The 21,909-nt window shown below is 40.7% G+C and overlaps 2 protein-coding genes across 2 annotated transcripts in view; one reads left to right on the top strand and one right to left on the bottom strand.

Annotated features, from left to right (window-relative positions):
- The first annotated feature begins 355 nt into the window (after window positions 1-355).
- On the top strand, window positions 356-3,632 carry LOC101158002 (dynein light chain Tctex-type 1). Its single transcript, XM_004066462.4, has 5 exons — window positions 356-503; window positions 723-764; window positions 1,295-1,418; window positions 1,538-1,615; window positions 2,875-3,632. Exons 1-5 carry the CDS (start codon window positions 477-479, stop codon window positions 2,946-2,948), a joined length of 345 nt encoding a protein of 114 aa, XP_004066510.1. The 5' UTR covers window positions 356-476; the 3' UTR covers window positions 2,949-3,632.
- A 547-nt stretch (window positions 3,633-4,179) lies between these two features.
- LOC101157756 (cytochrome b-245 heavy chain) overlaps window positions 4,180-21,909 on the bottom strand; it is a 31,421-nt gene continuing 13,691 nt past the window's right edge. Inside the window, exons 11-13 of the mRNA XM_023964523.1 lie at window positions 10,006-10,152; window positions 5,578-5,702; window positions 4,180-5,214 (exon numbers count right to left, since the gene is read on the bottom strand). Coding sequence (XP_023820291.1) covers window positions 5,097-5,214; window positions 5,578-5,702; window positions 10,006-10,152 — 390 coding nt within the window. The 3' untranslated portion in view covers window positions 4,180-5,096. The remainder of the gene's footprint in view (window positions 5,215-5,577; window positions 5,703-10,005; window positions 10,153-21,909) is intronic.

Here is a 21,909-nt window from a genome sequence, read left to right as displayed (position 1 = left end):
TTCTTTTCAAAAGAACACTCTTCACAAATGAATAATATTCAATTTTAATTTTGTTGATAAGATTTGGAAAGTAAACAAATGTTGGTTTATAGGTAAATAAAGCATGAAAAGAGAAAGACCCCAAACTGATAATTAATAATATATACACATATTTTGCATTTCTGACAATTTTGATATTTCTGACAATTCTATTTTGGTCACCATTTGAATATTTAATCTTAGTAATGCATATACTAAAAAGATCACTTTAAAATGTCTTTAAGTCGTTTTATTTTGAAAAGTCAGTGGAATCCACCGTTTGTCCAGTAGAGGGCTGCCGTGAGCCAGTAAAACTGCTCAATTATTTCGGCGTCTTCGACTGAGGACGTCATCACGTAAACAGGAAGTCCTAGTCGTTCCTTGTTTTTTTTTTTTCGTGAAACATTTTTTCTCTCTCCTAAAAACAGAGTTTCTAGAGGCTGTGACAGAAGTCAAGAATGGAAGATTTTCATAACGGAAACGAGGTTTGCTCCTGAAAAGGAATAAATTGTTGTTTGTAAAGTTAAGATAGCACCAAGCTAACAAGTTGGATTGTTATCAACGCTCGTTACTCCTAAGTTATCACAAAAAGACACGTATCAGTACTTCTATTTTATGAATATTTTTTGCAAAAAAAAAGAATCGAAAGTATTTCCTTCTTTGTGTTTAAGAATTATTTTTTTTATTATTGTTTTAAAATCCAGGGCTCTTTTAACTCCGAGGAAACTGATGGAATCGTCAAAGAGGTACTGATAGCCTAAGCATGATATCTTTTTTGAACACCAGATTATAATATACGGTGCAACCTAAGTTTTATTGTTTGCGTTATATTTTGAATTAAATGTGATGCTTATAGTGATTTATGTGTCTGAGGTACAGATTTGTGAGAGAAACAATTTAATGAAAAATTAATAAACACTTGAAATAAGACTTTCCATAAAATTGACTCCCATTAGTTTATTAACATTTGAATTAATAAATAAATCCGTAATTTTTCTGTAGTATTATATCAAGATAAGGGTCACTTTGTGTGTTTCTTATAATGAATTATTTGGGATTACTGCCAGCATTTTTCATTATTTTTTCCACTGTTCGTCAAAACTCAACAGACTTTTTGGAAAAGGAAATGTCAAGTTTAAGTTTTCCCCACTTTTAAAGATAGAAATGACTTTAAAGTTAACTTTGGCGTTCTGCATTCGCCGCCCGAGGTGAAGCAGCCCCCTGTGTGACTCTCGCATGACTTCAAGCTCATAACACTGCCTCTGTTTCAATGAAGTGCATCGAGAACGTGGTGGGAGGCGACGACTACAGCGCCAATTTGGTGAACAAATGGACGGCCGGCATCGTGGAGCGCTGCCTCACCCAGCTGGTCAAACAGGGGAAGCCGTACAAGTATATCGGTGAGAGTAGAGTTTGGTGAGAGTGTGTGTGTGTGTGTGTGGGGGGGGGGGGGGGGGGGGGGGACGTCAATCACAATAAACGTAGAACTCAGAAAAACGGGAGTTTCTATTTTGCACAGTGACGTGCGCTGTGATGCAGAAGACCGGCGCCGGACTTCACACAGCCAACTCCTGTTACTGGGACACTGCCATGGACGGTAAGTCACAAAGGCTTTCATCTACACAACAGTCACTCACGTCTGTTTGTGTTGGACCACAAATTCATTCACAGAAGAACAACAACAACAAAAAAAACAATTAAAAACACCAGAAAGTTGTTTTCAAAGCACAATTTCAAATCAGTTTCTTTATAAAGCCCCAATTCACAACCAAAACATTCATCCAATCATAGATTTATCGTATAAAATCCTGGAGCAGCAATGACATCAGCTCTATCACCCCCTTGGTAATTGTGTGTACCGGTAGCCAATAGGCTCAAAGCCCCACCCCCATGTCAAAAGACTTAACTCCAGAAAGAAAAATTGTGCAGTGAAACTGTAACCCTAACCCTAACTTCCCCGTTACCCGGGGAAAAGGAATTGTGGACTGAGTAAATATAGATATTCTTTGTAGGAATGTGGGTGTGGTTTGCAAAAATCTCAGAAGCCCAAAAATTTACTTTTGCACATAGACCTTATGTCTGGTCAGCCCCAGACGACCAAACATAAAATGGGGATAAACCCATCAGGAAAGCCGCCATTTCCATTCAGAAAAAAAAAGTGTTTTTTTTCCCCCCATGTATCTGATCTGGGAAGTTCTGACCAGGCTGGCAGAGGCAGAAGGGTGGGGGCAGGTAACTGGATTATGTTCAAGTTTTCAATATTTCCTTAAATTTAACACTTTTTCCCCCGACATTTTCACCCACCCCTCTTATTTTCAATATTTCCCTCAAGTTTACAAAGTTTACTTTTAAGTTTAGAACTGTTCAAAAAATCTTTTTAATTTGGAATCTGGTTTAGTGTTCACCAGATATTCTGATTTTAATTAATTTATTCTCAATCTGGCAACATTATTTTGACTTTCTTTATAGGTTGGATTTTATAGTATATCCTCTTTTCAGATTAGTACATATATTGAATTACACTGGAAAGATGTAAAACCAGGGGAATGACACTCGTTTAAAGAGCAGCAGGATGAAGCAAAGTGAAAACGCATTTCAAAAGGAGGCGAAAATTTGGGACTGAAGGTCAGAGGATTGCGTCATTGTTGTAGAAGAAATGTATTTTTCCTCAGATCTGGTCATATAGGAGGACTAGAAGACTTTGTTTTTTGACAAAAAAGCAAATAGATGAGGTAGCTTATTCTCTATAAGCTCCATCTCAACACTTCAAGTACAAATTCCTAATGTCCACTTTTCCATGAGAAATTTCACCAGAAGTTTTCACCTGATTGTTCTGTTTTGCTGTTTTGTTTGCAGGAAGCACCACCGTAAGGTGGGAAAACCGCACCATGTACTGCGTGGTCAGCGTGTTTGCGGTGGCCGTTGCCTAGAACCCAAAGGCCACCCATTCAAGACACAGGCCCCACCAAGAGGATGCAATTAGCTACTCCAACCAGCAGGGGGCCACCAAGTGCCACAGTTTTCATCACCACAGTTGAAACCCAGAAGCCTTTATCCTCATGTTCTCCTTTTTTTTCCAACTCCATGCCACAACTGGAACCTACATATTTAAAGAGTGCAGTGGAGAACTTGTATCATGTTGAAGCATGAAGAGACTTTTATACCAGATCATCAGGAAAATAAATAAACCAGTTTGTTTGAATGCTTCCCGCTTTCTAAACTTTTTGTCCTTAACATATTCAACTATGACTTTTTTTTTACGATATATTGAAAGATTGGATTCCTTCCATTGAGATGAGCAGGACTTTCTCTGAAATGTGTGAAGATTGACTTTCTTGTTACCTTTGTTGACATGGAGGGGCATTGTGCATGTTCCACATCTGCTAGGCCTTTTATTCTGAAAGTGAAAATCTCCTCAGCCTAACATGTTTTCTGAAACCGAAAACCAGATGATACTTTAATGATGTAAAGCAAAAACTTACTCAAACAGGAATTAAGCCCATGAAACATGAAGTAAAGACATTTATCTTCAGAAACTCCTTAAAGATCCACTCTGATCATCTCTTGAACTAATATTGATGTATTGTTTGAATAAAGAAATACTCAGAAATGTAGTTTTAAGCTTAATTTTCTTTATATTAGTCCTCCATCATCAGAAAGATGCCACAAGAACATGTTAAAAACACAATTATTATTGGTGTGGGTCTTTAAAAGTTAAATTTACAAATGATCAGATAAACTGCTTTAGTTTTAGTTAAGCTAGATAATAGACTTTTTAAGGAAGCCGGAAAAAGTGAAAATGTTTTTTTTTTTTTTTTTACCCAGAATTCATACTAGATTCCTACAAAAGGACCTTTATTTTTTTAATTCTGAGAATTATACATGAAATTAGACTGAGTAATTTAATTTGAATTGATTCATAATTGAGAAAAAAAACAAAGGGATAAACTGTAAGCGAAATAAAGATAACTCTTGTGACATATTTTCCATTTGTAATTAGGACTTATATCATCTGGGATTCATTTTGTTCCACATTGGTGGCGATAGTCAATCTTCATCCGCCTCATTTTTTTGTCTATTCAATCTGAATTTTTAGTTCAACCAAAGTTCAAGAATGTATTTAACTTTATGTGCAAATTTATTACATGTACATGTACACTGGTTCTTTTTTTTTTTTTTTTTACTTTTTAGTCCCAAAATCTAAGGAAATTATCCTAAAAGGAAAAATAAGAATATGCACAGCTCCTCTCAGTAGCTGCTTTTGTTTTTAGAAACCAGTCTTTCTGCTGCTGCTGATTGATTCTGCTAGAAAAAATGCTCTTTACTGCAGCTTTTATTCCCTACAAATTTTTCATTTAATTCACTTCATTATTTTTCTCTCACACGTCCACACACTCATGCACGAGTTCATTTTAAATCACAAATATGAAAACTACACAAAGATGATGCAAATCTGTCACCTTCAAGTACATTATTAAAGCGTTTCTATACAGTTCTCTTTTCTTCATGCACTAATACAAGGCTGAGCTGGTATAAGCTAAAACAATCCTTTTGGTTTACTCTGTAGGAACATCACTATGACAACATACTAAAGGAAAGCACCTGCAGCTTTTTCATTGAATCTACGATTTATTATTTCTCATAAACTGCAGTTTGGTTTGAAATTAAAACACAAAAAAGATTTTTAATAATTGGTCATTTGGAGATTTTTTGGGGTTTTAGCCCCAGTTTGGTCACCACATTTTTCCTTTTTTTTTTCCCTTTTAATTTTTGTTAAAAACCCAAAATTCAAACTGGAAGTACTTCACTTCTCTAATCTACAATTTTTAACCCTTTTTGCACAACTGTGCTGGCCACAAACAGAGAGACGTGGCATTTGAAAAGAAAGAAAAAAGGAGAATTCATCGTTGGGAAACCAATCGTTGGGAAACCAACGATTAAGAAGTACGAAGCCTGAGCGGGTTCATTTCCCATCTCTCTCTCTCTAAGCAACAACCATTGCTACCACGACTGTGGTGATAGGCAAGGAGGAGCTCTGCTTCAGTGATGAAGAGCTGTCGGAAACCCCTCTACCGCCTTTAGAAGTTCTCTTTGTTGAAGATGAACTTGACGCCAGCCTCTGTATGAGAAATAGACTCTTTCTCCAAAGATTTGCCCAACATGGGAGGACCGCAGAGGAAGACGCCCACTTTGCTCCTGCAGACGCAAAAACACCAACGTTAATTAGCAAAACTGAAGCAATGCAGAGGATTTTCAGACACCTGGCGAAGAATTTCTTGCTGTAGTTCAGGCAAAGCTTTGATTAAAGTATTTATTGTTCTCTCTGAGTTCCTGCTTTGCTTTTTCTGAGAACATTTGGTAAGAAGAAAGTAGAAGTTAGAGAACAAGCCATTACTGGGCTGTCATAAATCTTACAGGTATGACGTTGTAACCGTTGCCAGTTCAGAATTCATTTTACAAGCTCTAAAAGGATTTGTTAAGCTCAAAGATTTATCATTAAGAAAATTCTCCAGAACTTGGAGAGCGTTTGTGGGTTTGTTGAAGAGGTCATGACCTCACCCCGGGTGCGTGGATGCAATGTTGGTGAACTCGTTGTCCCAATTTGGTTTCCCGTAAAGAGTCTTCTGTTTGAGTCCGGTGATTGGATCGTTTTCATCTTCGTGATGGACGCGTAAATGAGCCGCCTGACGAAGAAGCAGAGTATGCATTAGAGGCCATTTAAAGCTCTGGAAGTCTGTGATTTCACCTGAAGGGGGGCATATACTTCAAACTTTATAGGTAAGATGAAGGGTTCAGTATCTTGTATCCCTGGAAATTATAGACAGTGTAGGGGAACTGGTGTTCCTAGATGTTAAGCCTTAGTCACAACTGCCCTTGCGGGTGGATAATGGCTGTTGCCGGGCAAAAAATGTTCAAAATTGAATGGGGCACACAGGTGGCCTGCACAAAAGATTAAGGCTGTAGACCGCTCGGTTGAGCAACACAGCACAGTTTTTTTGACAGGCATGCTGCGAGTGACAGGTCATAACAAACACTTATACAACTTGCAAGGAGGAAATAAGGTTGAAATATTCAATTCAATTTTATTTATATAGCCCAATATTACAACAATAGTCATCTCAACGGGCTTCATACCAGCAATTGTATAGTATTCATAAAATCATAAGGATTATGAAGTCATACAATTCAATAAGTAAATTCTAAACTAAACTAACTAAACATACTAAACTAAACTGGGCATCCCTGCCCTTAGACTCTCCTTATGGCAGGGATGCCATATAGATTATTTACTTTTTTAACTGCCCAAATCTAGCCACAGGGGTTGCAAGCCAGTTGCCTCTGTGCCGGTCCCAAGCCCGGATAAATAGAGAGGGTTGCGTCAGGAAGGGCATCCGGCGTAAAAATTGCCAAAATAACCATGCGAATCATCCACAACACTTTAGACATACCGGATCGGTCGAGGCCCGGGTTAACAACGACCGCCACCGATGCTGTTAACCTACAGGGTGTCGGTGGAAATTTGACTACTGTTGGTCGAAGAAGGAGGGGGGGCAGAAGGGCCCGTGGCCAGAGAGAGAAGGGAAAAGGCAGGAACATAGGTTTGAGAATAGGGACTCTTAACGTTGGCACAATGACAGGGAAAGGCAGAGAGCTGGCAGACATGATGGAGAGAAGGAAGGTAGATGTACTGTGTGTGCAGGAGACAAGGTGGAAGGGCAGCAAGGCACGTAGTATTGGAGGAGGATACAAACTGTTCTATCATGGTGTTGATAGGAAGAGAAACGGGGTAGGAGTGATTCTGAAGGGGGAGTTTGTAAACAGTGTTCTAGAGGTGAAAAGAGTCTCAGACAGGATGATGAGCTTAAAGTTAGAAATCGAAGGGGTGATGGTGAATGTAGTCAGTGGGTATGCGCCACAGGTTGGCTGTGAGTTAGAAGTGAAGGAGAGATTCTGGAGTGAGTTGGATGAGGTCATACAGAGTTTCCCCAGAGGAGAGAGAGTTGTTATTGGAGCAGACTTTAATGGGCATGTTGGTGAGGGCAATAGAGGTGATGAGGAGGTGATGGGCAGGTTTGGTGTGAAGGAAAGGAATCTGGAGGGACAGATGGTGGTGGACTTTGCGAAGAGGATGGAAATGGCTGTAGTCAACACTTACTTCCAGAAGAGAGAGGAACATAGAGTGACATACAGAAGTGGAGGTAGGAGTACCCAGGTGGACTACATCCTATGTAGACGAGGCCATTTGAGAGAGGTTAATGACTGCAAAGTGGTGGTAGGAGAGAGTGTAGCCAGACAGCACCGCATGGTGGTGTGTAAGATGACTCTGGAGGTCAGGAAGAAGAAGAGAGGGAAAACAGAAAAGAAGACCAAGTGGTGGAAGCTACAGAATGAAGAAACTTGTGAGGAATTTAGGCAGAAGTTGAGACAGGGTCTGGGTGGTCAGGATGAGCTTCCAGATGACTGGGAAACTACAGCAGAAATTATCAGGGAAACAGGTAGGAAGGTGCTAGGTGTGTCATCTGGAAAGAGGAAAGACGGTAAAGAGACTTGGTGGTGGAATGAGGAAGTACAGGAATGCGTCCAGAGGAAGAGGTTGGCTAAAAAGAAGTGGGATGTAGAAAGGACTGAGGAAGGTAGACAGGAGTACAAGGAAGCGCAGCGTAGAGTGAAGAGAGAGGTGGCAAAGGCCAAACAGAAGGCTTACGATGAGCTATATGACAGGTTAGACACAAAGGAAGGAGAGAAGGACTTGTACAGGCTAGCCAGACAGAGAGACAGAGATGGGAAGGACGTGCAACAGATAAGGGTGATTAAGGACAGAGATGGAAAGGTGCTAACAACCCAGGAGAGTGTACAGAAAAGATGGAAGGAGTATTTTGAGGAGCTGATGAACGTGGAAAATGACAGGGAAAGAAGGGAGGAAGATGTGGTTGTTGTGGAGCAGGAAGTAGCAGAGATTGGAAAGGATGAGGTTAGGAAGGCTCTGAAAAGGATGAAGAGCGGAAAGGCCGTTGGTCCTGATGACCTACCTGTGGAGGTATGGAAGTGCTTAGGAGAGGCAGCAGTGGAATTTCTAACAAGGTTGTTCAATAGGATTTTAGAGAGTGAGAAGATGCCTGAGGAATGGAGGAGAAGCGTTCTGGTTCCGATCTTTAAGAACAAGGGTGACACGCAGAACTGCAGCAACTATAGAGGAATAAAGTTGATGAGCCACACAATGAAGCTGTGGGAAAGAGTAGTGGAAGCCAGGCTTAGGAAGAAGGTGGAGATCTGTGAGCAGCAGTATGGTTTCATGCCCCGTAAGAGCACCACTGATGCCATTTTTGCTTTGAGAATGTTGATGGAAAAGTACAGAGAAGGTCAGAAGGAGCTGCATTGTGTGTTCGTAGATTTAGAGAAGGCGTATGACAGGGTGCCGAGGGAGGAGCTGTGGTACTGTATGAGGTCGTCTGGAGTGGCAGAGAAGTATGTCAGAGTAGTTCAGGACATGTATGAGAGAAGTATGACGGTGGTGAGATGTGCTGTAGGTCAGACAGAGGAGTTCAAGGTGGAGGTGGGACTACACCAAGGATCAGCTTTGAGTCCTTTTTTGTTTGCTATGCTGATGGACAGGATGACAGACGAGGTAAGACAGGAATCTCCCTGGACAATGATGTTTGCGGATGACATTGTAATTTGCAGTGAGAGTAGAGAGCAGGTGGAGGAACAGCTAGAGAGGTGGAGGTTTGCTCTGGAAAGAAGAGGCATGAAGGTCAGTCGTAGTAAGACAGAATACATGTGTCTGAACGAGAGGGATCAAGGTAGAAGCGTTAGGTTACAGGGGGCTGAGGTGAAGAAGGTGCAGGAGTTTAAGTACTTGGGGTCAACAGTTCAGTGTGATGGGGAGTGTGGAAAAGAGGTGAAGAGGCGAGTGCAGGCAGGTTGGAGCGGTTGGAGGAAAGTGTCAGGAGTGTTGTGTGACAGAAGAGTGCCAGCAAGACTCAAAGGAAAGGTGTACAAGACAGTGGTGAGACCAGCTCTGCTCTATGGGTTAGAGACGGTAGCAGTGAGACAGAGACAAGAGGCTGAGATGGAGGTAGCGGAGATGAAGATGTTGAGGTTCTCCTTAGGAGTGACCAGGTTAGACAGGATAAGGAACGAGTCCATCAGAGGGACGGCTCATGTTGCCTGTGTTAGCGACAAAGTCAGAGAAGCCAGACTGAGATGGTTTGGACATGTTCAGAGGAGGGATAGTGGATATATTGGTAGAAGGATGTTGGAGATGGAGCTGCCTGGCAGGAGGGCAAGAGGACGGCCAAAGAGGAGATACATGGATGTCTTAACAGAGGACATGAAGTTGGCTAATGTTAGGGTAGAAGATGTCCATGATAGAGTGAGGTGGAAAAGGATGATTCGCTGTGGCGACCCCTGATGGGAAAAGCCGAAAGAGAAAGAAAGAAGACTTTTTTAACTGCCCAAATCCTGCAGACTGCACAAGCAGCCCGTTAGTTAGTCCTTGTGTGCAATCTGAAATTAGACAATCAGAGTAGTTTGTGTGGACGCCCTTTGGGTGTCCTATGGGCACTAACGTATCACCTGCACACCCCATGCATGCTGCATTCACGTTCAGTCAGTTAGAAGCTAATATGTACAACATATGAACGACTAGAGTGTGGCATAAGGACATCGTACGACAGCTTAACATTGCATGAGACTTAAAATAGCCTTACAAATACTTGATGATACACTTACCATACACACAACAATCGTACGTTCCATTTTCATGACGTCCCTTAAGGTAACCCTACAATACCCATGAGATGCAACTAGTCTTCTCTTCGACCCTCCACAGGCTTGGGCGACCCAAAAACCCGTTTGGGGACATGTAAACTTTCAGCTAGCCTCATAAAAGTGGAGCACAAACTTCTCTTAGGGTTTTTGGAAGGTGGTAGCAATCACTTGCAGTGAAGATTTAGACCTTAACGATGGCACCACAGTTTTTGATACCTCTTTCTCCTTCCAGCGGGTGAGGTAGATGTTGTAGCTGAGGAAGTCAGCCATGTCTTTTTCTGCCATCTGACGCTCCAGAGACTGAAGCAGGTCTGCAAACCACTCGAAGGCTTCTGTCTCCGGACACAGCCAGTAGAAATAGATCTGTGAGAGAAACCAGTTATCAACAACATCTTCTCAGACTGATAGGATCTCTTCAATCTTATAGATATACAGTGGGGTAAAAAAGTATTTAGTCAGCCATCAATAGTACAAGTTCCCCCACTTTATAAGATGAGAGAGGCTTGTAATTTTCACCATAGGTAAACCTCAACTATGAGAGACAACATGAGAAAAAAAGATCCATAAAATCAAACTGTCTGATTTTTAAAGTTTTTTTTGTAAATTATGGTGGAAAAAAAGTATTTTGTCAATAACAATAGTTAAAATCAATACTTTGTTATAAATCCTTTGTTGGCAATGATGGCAGTCAAATGTTTTCTGTAAGTCTTCACAAGGTTTTCCCAAACTGTTGCTGATATTTTGGCCCATTCCTCCACGCAGATCTCCTCTAGAGCAGTGATGTTTTGGAACTGTTGCTGGGCAACACAGTCTTTTAACTACCTCCAAAGATTTTCTATGGGGTGAAGATTTAGAAATGCTTCTTACAAAGCCACTCCTTTGTTGTCCAAGAGTGTGAGTTTGGGATCGTTATCACGCTGAAAGACCCAGCCACGTTTCATCTTCAATGCCCTTGCTGATAGAAGGAGGTTTTCACTTAAAATCTGACGATACATGTCCCCATTCATTCTTTCCTTTGCATAGATCAGTCGTCCTGGTCCCTTTGCTAAAGAACAGCCACAAAGCATGATGTTTCCGCCCCCATGCTTTGCAGTAGATATGGTGTTCTTTGGATGCAACTCTGCATTATTTTTCCTCCAAACACATCGAGTAGAGCTCTTAACAAAAAGTTTCATTTTGGTTTCATCTGACCATAGGATATTCTGTTCTGGATCATCCAAATGCTCTTAAGCAAACTTTATACGGGCCTGCACATGTACTGGCTTTAGCAAGGGGACACGTCTGGCACAGCAGGATTTGAGTCCCTAGTGGTGAAGTGTGTTACTGATGGTAGCCTTGGTAACTTTGGTTCCAGATTTCTATAGATCATTCACTAGGTCCCCCCGTGTGGTTCTGGGATTTTTGCCCACCGTTCCTGTGATCATTTTAACCCATGTCAGGGTTCGACATAGCCATTTGTCCGCTGGCCCGGTCCTGTTTTTCGAGCAGTACGGACCACAAGACTTAATTTTTTACTTGTCCGCTCGGGCCACTAAAATATCTAACAATTAATACATTTTTCACCTTTTACAATAAAGTATATTTTGCGAAAACGTGTAGATTTACCTCGTCTTTATAATTAACTTTTTCTGCTAGTCCTGTGTTCAGACTTCAAGGGTTTCTATGGGAAACCTTTTATCACTCTTCTCCTCCTCTCCCGCCTATGCGCGCGGCTGTCACTGCCGAGCACCACGCGGCACGCGCTCACTCATTTTTTTTTCAAACTTTATTGAATGTAACAATTCAATACTAAACAATGTTAAACAGCAACAACGAAGGAACAAGCCAGTGGGTTATTATTACATTTTAGGCAGATATATTTAAACTGACACACATATCAGCGCGCCCCCTGGTGGTTATTCACCGCGATGATCATAAATCCAACACCGTCAATTCAATTCAATTTTATTTGTATAGCCCAAAATCACAACAACAGTCGTCTCGATGGGCTTCGAAGTAAAACATGAACTCAAAAGGATCATGAATACAAAGAGTTCAATAGGAAAATACAAAAATGGACTAACAAACTGACTAAGCTATACTGGCATCCCTGCCGTCACTGAAGAGAGACTGAAGCATGTCAGAGATGTGGAAGACATGGCAGGAATAGATAGGAATATGTTAGTAGTTATTAATTAGTAGTATGGACAGCAAGATATTTAATGAATGCATTGAAGATGAAACTGTATGCACTAAGCTTTAAGCTGAATGTCAAAGAATCAAAGGCAACTCAAAATACCTGAATCTCAGACTCAAATGGAGTATAAGGTCAAACTACTTAATTTTGTTTTTCCTTACAACACTGTAAGCAGTAAGTATTTTCTAGTTAGCTGAATGATCTCAGTAATTTAATTATGGCCCGCAGCAGTCATAGACTGCAAGGACCATATTGTAACTGGTACGAGGGTCGAACACTCAAAAAGTCCAAAACGTCAAAAAAACGCGTCAAAACGCCAAAAAATGGGGTCAAAAGTCGCCCAAAGCACACAACGAGACGACAATTGTGTAACGCAACAAAAATACACACACACACGCACAACACCCCCACACAAACGACAAATTTGTAGTCGCAAAAATGATGACAAAAACACAATAAAGCCCCAAAAAGCCCTCAAAGAACGGGTTTAAAGCCAAAAAGACATGCCCAGCCTATAGTAAAAGATAGGCCTCATTGAAATACATAGGCCACCTGACTGCAAAAACTTCTATATTGTTTCTGCTTTGTTTCATTATTATTATTATGGCCCGCAGCAGTCATAGACTGCAAGGACCATATTGTAACTGGTACGAGGGTCGAACACTCAAAAAGTCCAAAACGTCAAAAAAACGCGTCAAAACGCCAAAAAATGGGGTCAAAAGTCGCCCAAAGCACACAACGACACGACAATTGTGTAACGCAACAAAAATACACACACACACGCACAACACCATCGCACAAACGTTAAAATTGTCGTCGCAAAAATGACGACAAAAACCCAAAAAAGCCCCAAAAAGCCCTCAAAGGAAGGGTTTAAAGCCAAGAAGACATGCCCAGCCTATAGTAAAAGACAGGCCGCATTGAAATACATAGGCCACCTGACTGCAAAAACTTCTATATTGTTTCTGCTTTGTTTCATTATTATTATTATGGCCCGCAGCAGTCATAGACTGCAAGGACCATATTGTAACTGGTACAAGGGTCGAACACTCAAAAAGGTCCAAAACGTCAAAAAAACGTGTCAAAACGCCAAAAAATGGGGTCAAAAGTCGCCCAAAGCACACAACGACACGACAATTGTGTAACGCAACAAAAATACACACACACACGCACAACACCAACGCAAAAACGTAAAAATTGTAGTCGCAAAAATGACGACAAAAGCATAAAAAAGCCCCAAAAAGCCCTCAAAAGACAGGTATAAAGCCCAAAAGACATGCCCAGCCTATAGTAAAAGACAGGCCGCATTGAAATACATAGGCCACCTGACTGCAAAAACTTCTATATTGTTTCTGCTTCGTTTCATTATTATTATTATGGCCCGCAGCAGTCATAGACTGCAAGGACCATATTGTAACTGGTACGAGGGTCGAACACTCAAAAAGTCCAAAACGTCAAAAAAACGCGTCAAAACGCCAAAAAATGGGGTCAAAAGTCGCCCAAAGCACACAACGAGACGACAATTGTGTAACGCAACAAAAATAGACACACACACGCACAACACCCCCGCACAAACGACAAATTTGTAGTCGCAAAAATGACGACAAAAACACGAAAAAGCCCCAAAAAGCCCTCAAAAGACGGGTTTAAAGCCAAAAAGACATGCCCAGCCTATAGTAAAAGACAGGCCGCATTGAAATACATAGGAAATCCTAACCGCAAAAACTTCTATATTGTTTCTGCTTTGTTTCATTATTATTATTATTATTATTCCGCTTTCTTATCGCGCCTTTGAGCTCAAATTTGACCCCCGCCACATACCCGAAAACTCACCAAAATTGGAACACACCTGGGATAAATTGAAAATGAATTTTCGGCAAAGAGAACGTCACCCCCCCCACGACGATGACATCACGGCGAGCGTTCCCGTAAAAAAAATGAATGGGCCGAAAATTGCTTATGGGGCCAAAAAAAAATATTTTGAAATACAGTTACAAAACCAAAACACTTGTGTTGGAGATATCCCAAAGAAGTTATAAAATCATTATGGGATGGCCACACGGCCTACGGCTTGGCGGCCATTTTGTGGCGAACTCAGAGAAATGGCGATTTTCGTGTTTTTTCACAACATTGGAAAACGACACTTTTGTTCAAGCGATTTTCACGAAATCGGACACACATGCCACGACCTTGATTCTACAATAACCAAAGAAGTTTCGTTGACCTTTGACCTTGGGAAGGGGCGGCCATCTTGAATTTTCATAAAAAAGCACATTTAGTAACGGATACAAACGAAAACTCGTCCTAGGGATTTTTATCGATCTTTTTGAAACTTCTCGGGCATCAATGGCAAGCTACTGTGGACAAAATGTTGGAATTAGAAGTTGTAGAATTTGAAACGCGTGCGCGTGGCTAATTCGCAACCGTCGCCATTTTAGCTAGCTCGCACATATTTTATCGGAATAGCCTGAAACTGAAATATGCGATACCCTGGCCCACACTGAACAAAACGATGTCACATACGACAAAATCGATAAAGGAATGTGGCCGTGGTAAACAAAAAACGATCGCAAAAAAAAGTGCTGACTCGGCAAAAAAAAAAAATTCGGATTTTATTTTTAAGAATCGGCTAACGAAACCCAGATAACTTTGTCGGGTATATCCAAAGAAAGTTTTGAAATAATTACGTGATGGCGACACGATCTACAGTTTGGCGGCCATTTTGTGCCAAAATCTGCCATTTTGCGTTTTTTGCGATTTTACACAATATAGAAAAATGAACTTTTTTTCGAGCGATTTTCACGAAATTTGACGTGCATGTCCCTAGCGTAAGTCTACAATCACCTTTGGAGTTTCGTCGACCTTTGACCTCGCGAAAAGGCGGCCATCTTGAATTTTCTATAAAAAACACCTTTACCACCAGATTCAAACGTAAACTTGTCGTTGGAATTTTCATCGATTGTCTCGAAACTTTTTGGGCATCAATGGCAAGCTACTGTGGAAAAAATGTTGGAATTAGAAGTTGTAGATTTTGAATGGCGTGCGCGTGGCGAGCTAGCAAAGTGGCGCAATGTTATAACTCCCATGCATTTCAATACAATACAGTGAAAATTGAATGCATGCATTAATGCCTGAAACAGAATACATTGAAAAACACTGGATATGGACATATAAGGAATGTGGGCGTGGTTAGCATAAAACCACTGTTGCTAAGGACAACAAAAAGTTTACTTTTACCGATTTGTCCGAAACTGACGTCAATCTGTTCGTCCTCCAGAGGGGACCAAAACATAAAATGGTTGCTATGGAGATAAAATCAACAGAAAAGCCGCCATTTTGGAAAAAGTGGGTTTTTTATCAACTTATGACATGTAGCTCTCGCCAATGGAGGAATGTGTTTTTCTGAGTCAGTTGATGATGCTAATCGCTATGCTAGCACTTTAAGCTATGTTAGCATAACTAGCATAGTTAGCATAATTAGCATTTAAGGTATTGTGTTTTTCTGAGTCAGTTGATGATGCTGATCGCTATGCTAGCAATTTTAGCGACGTTAGCATAGCTAGCATAGTTAGCATAATTAGCATTTTAGGTAATGGGTTTTTCTGAGTCAGTTGATGATGCTGATCGCTATGCTAGCACTTTTAGCCACATTAGCATAGCTAGCATAGTTAGCATAATTAGCATTTTAGGTAATGTGTTTTTCTGAGTTAGTTGATGATGCTGATTGCAATGCTAGCACTTTTAGCCACATTAGCATAGTTAGCATTGTTAGTATAATTAGCAAATCCAGCCTTGACTAGCTTTTAATTTGCAGGCTGTGAGGGCGGTGAGGTCAGCGGTGGTGCGTAGAATTGGGCGTGGAAGGCGGGTTGCGTCTGCGGGCCATACAACGCCGCTTGCGGCTTTAATTATTATTATTATTCTTCTTGTCCTATAACGGCGTCTTTGAGCTTAATTTTGACCCCCGCCACATACCCGAAAACTCACCAAAATTGGCACACACCTGGGATAAATTGAAAATGAATTTTTGGCAAAGAGAACGCCACCCCCCCGAAGTCGATGACATCACGGCGAGCGATCCCGTAAAAAAAATGAATGGGCCAAAAATCGCTTATGGGGCCAAAAAAAAATATTTTGAAATACAGTAACGAAACCAAAACACGCGTGTTGGAGATATCCCAAAGAAGTTATGAAATCATTATGGGATGCCCACACGACCTACGGCTTGGCGGCCATTTTGTGGCGAACTCAGAGAAATGGCGATTTTTCGTGTTTTTTGACAATATGGGAAAACTACACTTTTGTTAAAGCGATTTTCACAAAATTTCATACACATGCCAAAAACACGATTCTACAACTACCAAAGAAGTTTTGTTGACCTTTGACCTTGGGAAGGGGCGGCCATCTTGAATTTTCATAAAAAAGCACCTTTAGTAACGTATACAAACGAAAACTCGTCCTAGGGATTTTTATCGATCTTTTTGAAACTTCTCAGGCATCAATGGCAAGCTACTGTGGACAAAATGTTGGAATTAGAAGTTGTAGAATTTGAAACGCGTGCGCGTGGCGAATTCGCAACCGTCGCCATTTTAGCTAGCTCGCACATATTTTATCGGAATAGCCTGAAACTGAAATATGCGATACCCTGGCCCACACTGAACAAAACGATGTCACATACGACAAAATCGATAAAGGAATGTGGCCGTGGTAAGCAAAAAACCGTCGCAAAAAAAAGTGCTGACTCGGCAAAAAAAATTTTTTTCGGATTTTATTTTTAAGAATCGGCTAACAAAACCCAGATAACTTTGTCGGGTATATCCAAAGAAAGTTTTGAAATCATTACGTGATGGCCACACGACCTACGGTTTGGCGGCCATTTTGTGCCAAAATCTGCCATTTTGAGTTTTTCGCGTTTTTACACGATATGGAAAAATGAACTTTTTTTTGAGCGATTTTCACGAAATTTGACTCGCATGTCCCTAGCGTAAGTCTACAATCACCTTTGGAGTTTCGTCGACCTTTGACCTCGGGAAAAGGCGGCCATCTTGAATTTTCTATAAAAAACACCTTAACCACCAGATTCAAACGTAAACTTGTCGTTGGAATTTTCTTCGATCGTCTCAAAACTTTTTGGGCATCAATGGCAAGCTACTGTGTAAAAAATGTTGGAATTAGAAGTTGTAGATTTTGAACGGCGTGCGCGTGGCAAGCTAGCAAAGTGGCGCACTGTTATAACTCCCATGCATTTCAATACAATACAGTGAAAATTGAATGCATGCATTCATGCCTGAAACTGAATACATTGAAAAACACTGGATATGGACATATAAGGAATGTGGGCGTGGTTAGCATAAAACCACTGTTGCTAAGGACGACAAAAAGTTTACTTTTACCGATTTGTCCGAAACTGACGTCAATCTGTTCGTCCTCCCGAGGGGACCAAAACATAAAATGGTTGCTATGGAGATAAAATCAACAGAAAAGCCGCCATTTTGGAAAAAGTGGGCTTTTTAGCAACTTATGACATATAACTCTCACCAATGGAGGAATGTGTTTTTCTGAGTCAGTTGATGATGCTGATCGCTATGCTAGCAATTTTAGCCACATTAGCATAGCTAGCATAGTTAGCATAATTAGCATTTTAGGAAATGTGTTTTTTTGAGTCAGTTGATGATGCTGATCGCTATGCTAGCACTTTTAGCTATGTTAGCATAGCTAGCATAGTTAGCATAATTAGCATTTTAGGTAATGTGTTTTTCTGAGTCAGTTGAAGATGCTGATTGCTATGCTAGCACTTTTAGCCACATTAGCATAGTTAGCATAGTTAGCATAATTAGCATTTTAGGTAATGTGTTTTTCTGAGTCAGTTGATGATGCTGATCGCTATGCTAGCACTTTTAGCCACATTAGCATAGCTAGCATAGTTAGCATAATTAGCATTTTAGGAAATGTGTTTTTTTGAGTCAGTTGATGATGCTAATCGCAATGCTAGCTCATTTAGGCACATTAGCATAGCTAGCATGGTTAGCATAATTAGCATTTTAGGAAATGTGTTTTTCTGAGAGAGTTGATTATGCTGATCGCTATGATAGGACTTTTAGTCACATTAGCATAGTTAGCATAGTTAGCATTATGAGCAAATCCAGCCTTGATTAGCTTTTAATTTGTGGGCGGTGAGGGCGGAGAGGGCCGCGGTAGTGCGTAGAGTTGGGCGTGGAAGGCGGGTTGCGTCTGCGGGCCATACAACGCCGCTTGCGGCTTTAATTATTATTATTATTACGTTTCTTCTTTCTTACGGATCCGTTGATCGCAAATTTGACCCCCGCCACATACCCGAAAACTCACCAAAATTGCCACACACCTAGGATAAATTGAAAATGAATTTTCGGCAAAGAAAACGTCAACCCCCCGAAGTCGATGACATCACGGCGAGCGTTCCCGTAAAAAAAATGAATGGGCCGAAAATCGCTTATGGGGCCAAAAAAAAATATTTTGAAATACAGGTACGAAACCAAAACACGCGTGTTGGAAATATCCCAAAGAAGTTATGAAATCATTATGGGATGGCCATACGACCTACTGCTTGGCGGCAATTTTGTGGCGAACTCAGAGAAATGGCGATTTTCGTGTTTTTTCACAATATGGGAAAACGATACTTTTGTTTGAGCGATTTTCACGAAATTGCACATACATGCCACTAGCACGATTCTACAACTACCAAAGAAGTTTCGTTGACCTTTGACCTTGGGAAGAGGCGGCCATCTTGAATTTTCAAAAAAAAGCACCTTTAGTAAGGTATTCAAATGAAAACTCGTCCTAGGAATTTTCATCGATCTTTTTGAAACTTCTTGGGCATCAATGGCAATCAATTGTGGACAAAATGTTGGAATTAGAAGTTGTAGATTTTGAAACGCGTGCGCGTGGCGAATTCGCAACCGTCGCCATTTTAGCTAGCTCGCACATATTTTATCGGAATAGCCTGAAACGGAAATATGCGATACCCTGGCCCACACTGAACAAAACGATATCACATACGACAAAATCGATAAAGGAATGTGGCCGTGGTAAACAAAAAACGATCGCAAAAAAAAGTGCTGACTCGGCAAAAAAAAAAAAAAATCGGATTTTATTTTTAAGAATCGGCTAACGAAACCCAGATAACTTTGTCGGGTATATCCAAATAAAGTTTTGAAATCATTACGTGATGGCGACACGACCTACGGTTTGGCGGCCATTTTGTGCCAAAATCTGCCATTTTGAGTTTTTCGCGATTTTACACAATATGGAAAAATGAACTTTTTTTCGAGCGATTTTGACGAAATTTGACTCGCATGTCCCTAGCGTAAGTCTACAATCACCTTTGGAGTTTCGTCGACCTTTGACCTCGGGAAAAGGCGGCCATCTTGAATTTTATTTAAAAAACACCTTTACCACTGGATTCAAACTTAAACTTGTCGTTGGAATTTTCATCAATCATCTCGAAACTTTTTGGGCATCAATGGCAAGCTACTGTGGAAAAAATGTTGGAATTAGAAGTTGTAGATTTTGAACGGCGTGCGCGTAGCATGCTAGCAAAGTGGCGCACTGTTATAACTCCCATGCATTTCAATACAATACAGTGAAAATTGAATGCATGCATTCATGCCTGAAACAGATTACATTGAAAAACACTGGATATGGACATATAAGGAATGTGGGCGTGGTTAGCATAAAACCACTGTTGCTAAGGACGACTAAAAGTTTACTTTTACCGATTTGTCCGAAACTGACGTCAATCTGTTCGTCTTCTAAAGGGGACCAAAACATAAAATGGTTGCTATGGAGATAAAATAAACAAAAAAGCCGCCATTTTGGAAAAAGTGGTTTTTTTTATCAACTTATGGCATATAGCTCTCACCAATCGAGGAATGTGTTTTTCTGAATCAGTTGATGATGCTGATCGCTATGCTAGCACTTTTAGCTATGTTAGCATAACTAGCATAGTTAGCATAATTAGCATTTTAGGTAATGTGTTTTTCTGAGTCAGTTGATGATGCTGATCGCTATGCTAGCACTTTTAGCCACATTAGCATAGCTAGCATAGTTAGCATAATTAGCATTTTAGGTAATGTGTTTTTCTGAGTCAGTTGATGATGCTGATCGCTATGCTGGCACTTTTAGCCACATTAGCATAGCTAGCATAGTTAGCATAATTAGCAAATCCAGCCTTTACTAGCTTTTAATTTGTGGGCGGTGAGGGCGGTGAGGGCGGTGGTGCGTAGAGTTGGGCGTGGAAGGCGGGTTGCGTCTGCGGGCCATACAACGCCGCTTGCGGCTTTAATTACGTTTCTTCTTTCTTACGGATCCGTTGATCGCAAATTTGACCCCCGCCACATACCCGAAAACTCACCAAAATTGCCACAGAGCTGGGATAAATTGAAAATGAATTTTCGGCAAAGAGAACGTCACCCCCCCCACACTGATGACATCACGGCGAGCGTCCCCGTAAAAAAAATGAATGGGCCGAAAATCGTTTATGGGGCCAAAAAAAAATATCTTGAAATACAGTTACGAAACCAAAACACATGTATTGGAGATATCCCAAAGAAGTTATGAAATCATTATGGGATGGCCACACGACTTACGGCTTGGCGGCCATTTTGTGGCGAACTCAATGAAATGGCGATTTTCGTGTTTTTTCACAATATGGGAAAACGACACTTTTGTTCAAGCGATTTTCACGAAATTGCATACACATGCCAAAAACAAGATTCTACAACTGCCAAAGAAGTTTCGTTCACCTTTGACCTTGGCAAGGGGCGGCCATCTTGGATTTTCAAAAAAAAGCACCTTTAGTAACAGATACAAACGAAAACTCGTCCTAGGCATTTTTATCGATCTTTTTGAAACTTCTCGGGCATCAATGGCAAGCTACTGTGGACAAAATGTTGGAATTAGAAGTTGTAGAATTTGAAACGCGTGCGCGTGGCGAATTCGCAACCGTCGCCATTTTAGCTAGCTCGCACATATTTTATCGGAATAGCGTGAAACTGAAATATGCGATTCCCTGACCAACTCTGAACAAAACGATGTCACATACGACAAAATCGATAAAGGAATGTGGCCGTGGTAAACAAAAAACGATCGCAAAAAAAAGTGCTGACTCGGCAAAAAAAAAAAAAATTCGGATTTTTTTTTAAAGAATCGGCTAACGAAACCCAGATAACTTTGTCGGGTATATCCAAAGAAAGTTTTGAAATCATTACGTGATGGCGACACGACCTACGGTTTGGCGGCCATTTTGTGCCAAAATCTGCCATTTTGAGTTTTTCGCGTTTTTACACAATATGGAAAAATGAACTTTTTTTCGAGCGATTTTCCCGGAATTTGACGCGCATGTCCCTAGCGTAAGTTTACAATCACCTCTGGAGTTTCGTCGACCTTTGACCTCGGGAAAAGGCGGCCATCTTGAATTTTCTATAAAAAACACCTTTGCCACTGGATTCAAACGTAAACTTGTCGTTGGAATATTTATCGATCGTCTCGAAACTTTTTGGGCATCAATGGCAAGCTACTGTGGAAAAAATGTTGGAATTAGAAGTTGTAGATTTTGAACGGCGTGCGCGTGGCAAGCTAGCAAAATGGCGCACTGTTTTAACTCCCATGCCTTTCAATACAATACAGTGAAAATTGAATGCATGCATTCATGCCTGGAACTGAATACATTGAAAAACACTGGATATGGACATATAAGGAATGTGGGCGTGGTTAGCATAAAACCACTGTTGCTAAGGACAACAAAAAGTTTACTTTTACCGATTTGTCCGAAACTGATGTCAATCTGTTCGTCTTCTCAAGGGGACCAAAACATAAAATGGTTGCTATGGAGATAAAATTAAAAAAAAGCCGCCATTTTGGAAAAAGTGTTTTTTTTTATCAACTTATGGTATATAGCTGTCACCAAT

This window comes from Oryzias latipes, chromosome 2 (genome assembly GCF_002234675.1).
Source record: "Oryzias latipes chromosome 2, ASM223467v1".
In the NCBI taxonomy this organism is placed as follows: Eukaryota; Metazoa; Chordata; class Actinopteri; order Beloniformes; family Adrianichthyidae; genus Oryzias; species Oryzias latipes.
The sequence above is the reverse complement of the archived record's forward strand: the minus strand, read 5'-3'. Positions and strand labels throughout refer to the sequence as shown.

Bases quoted from the DNA above. Each gene is read 5' to 3' on its own strand.
- LOC101158002 (XM_004066462.4), top strand. From the start codon at position 477: ATGGAAGATTTTCATAACGGAAACGAG. The intron at 504-722 runs GTTTGCTCCTGA...TTTAAAATCCAG, and splicing joins ATTTTCATAACGGAAACGAG to GGCTCTTTTAACTCCGAGGA. The intron at 765-1,294 runs GTACTGATAGCC...GTTTCAATGAAG, and splicing joins CTGATGGAATCGTCAAAGAG to TGCATCGAGAACGTGGTGGG.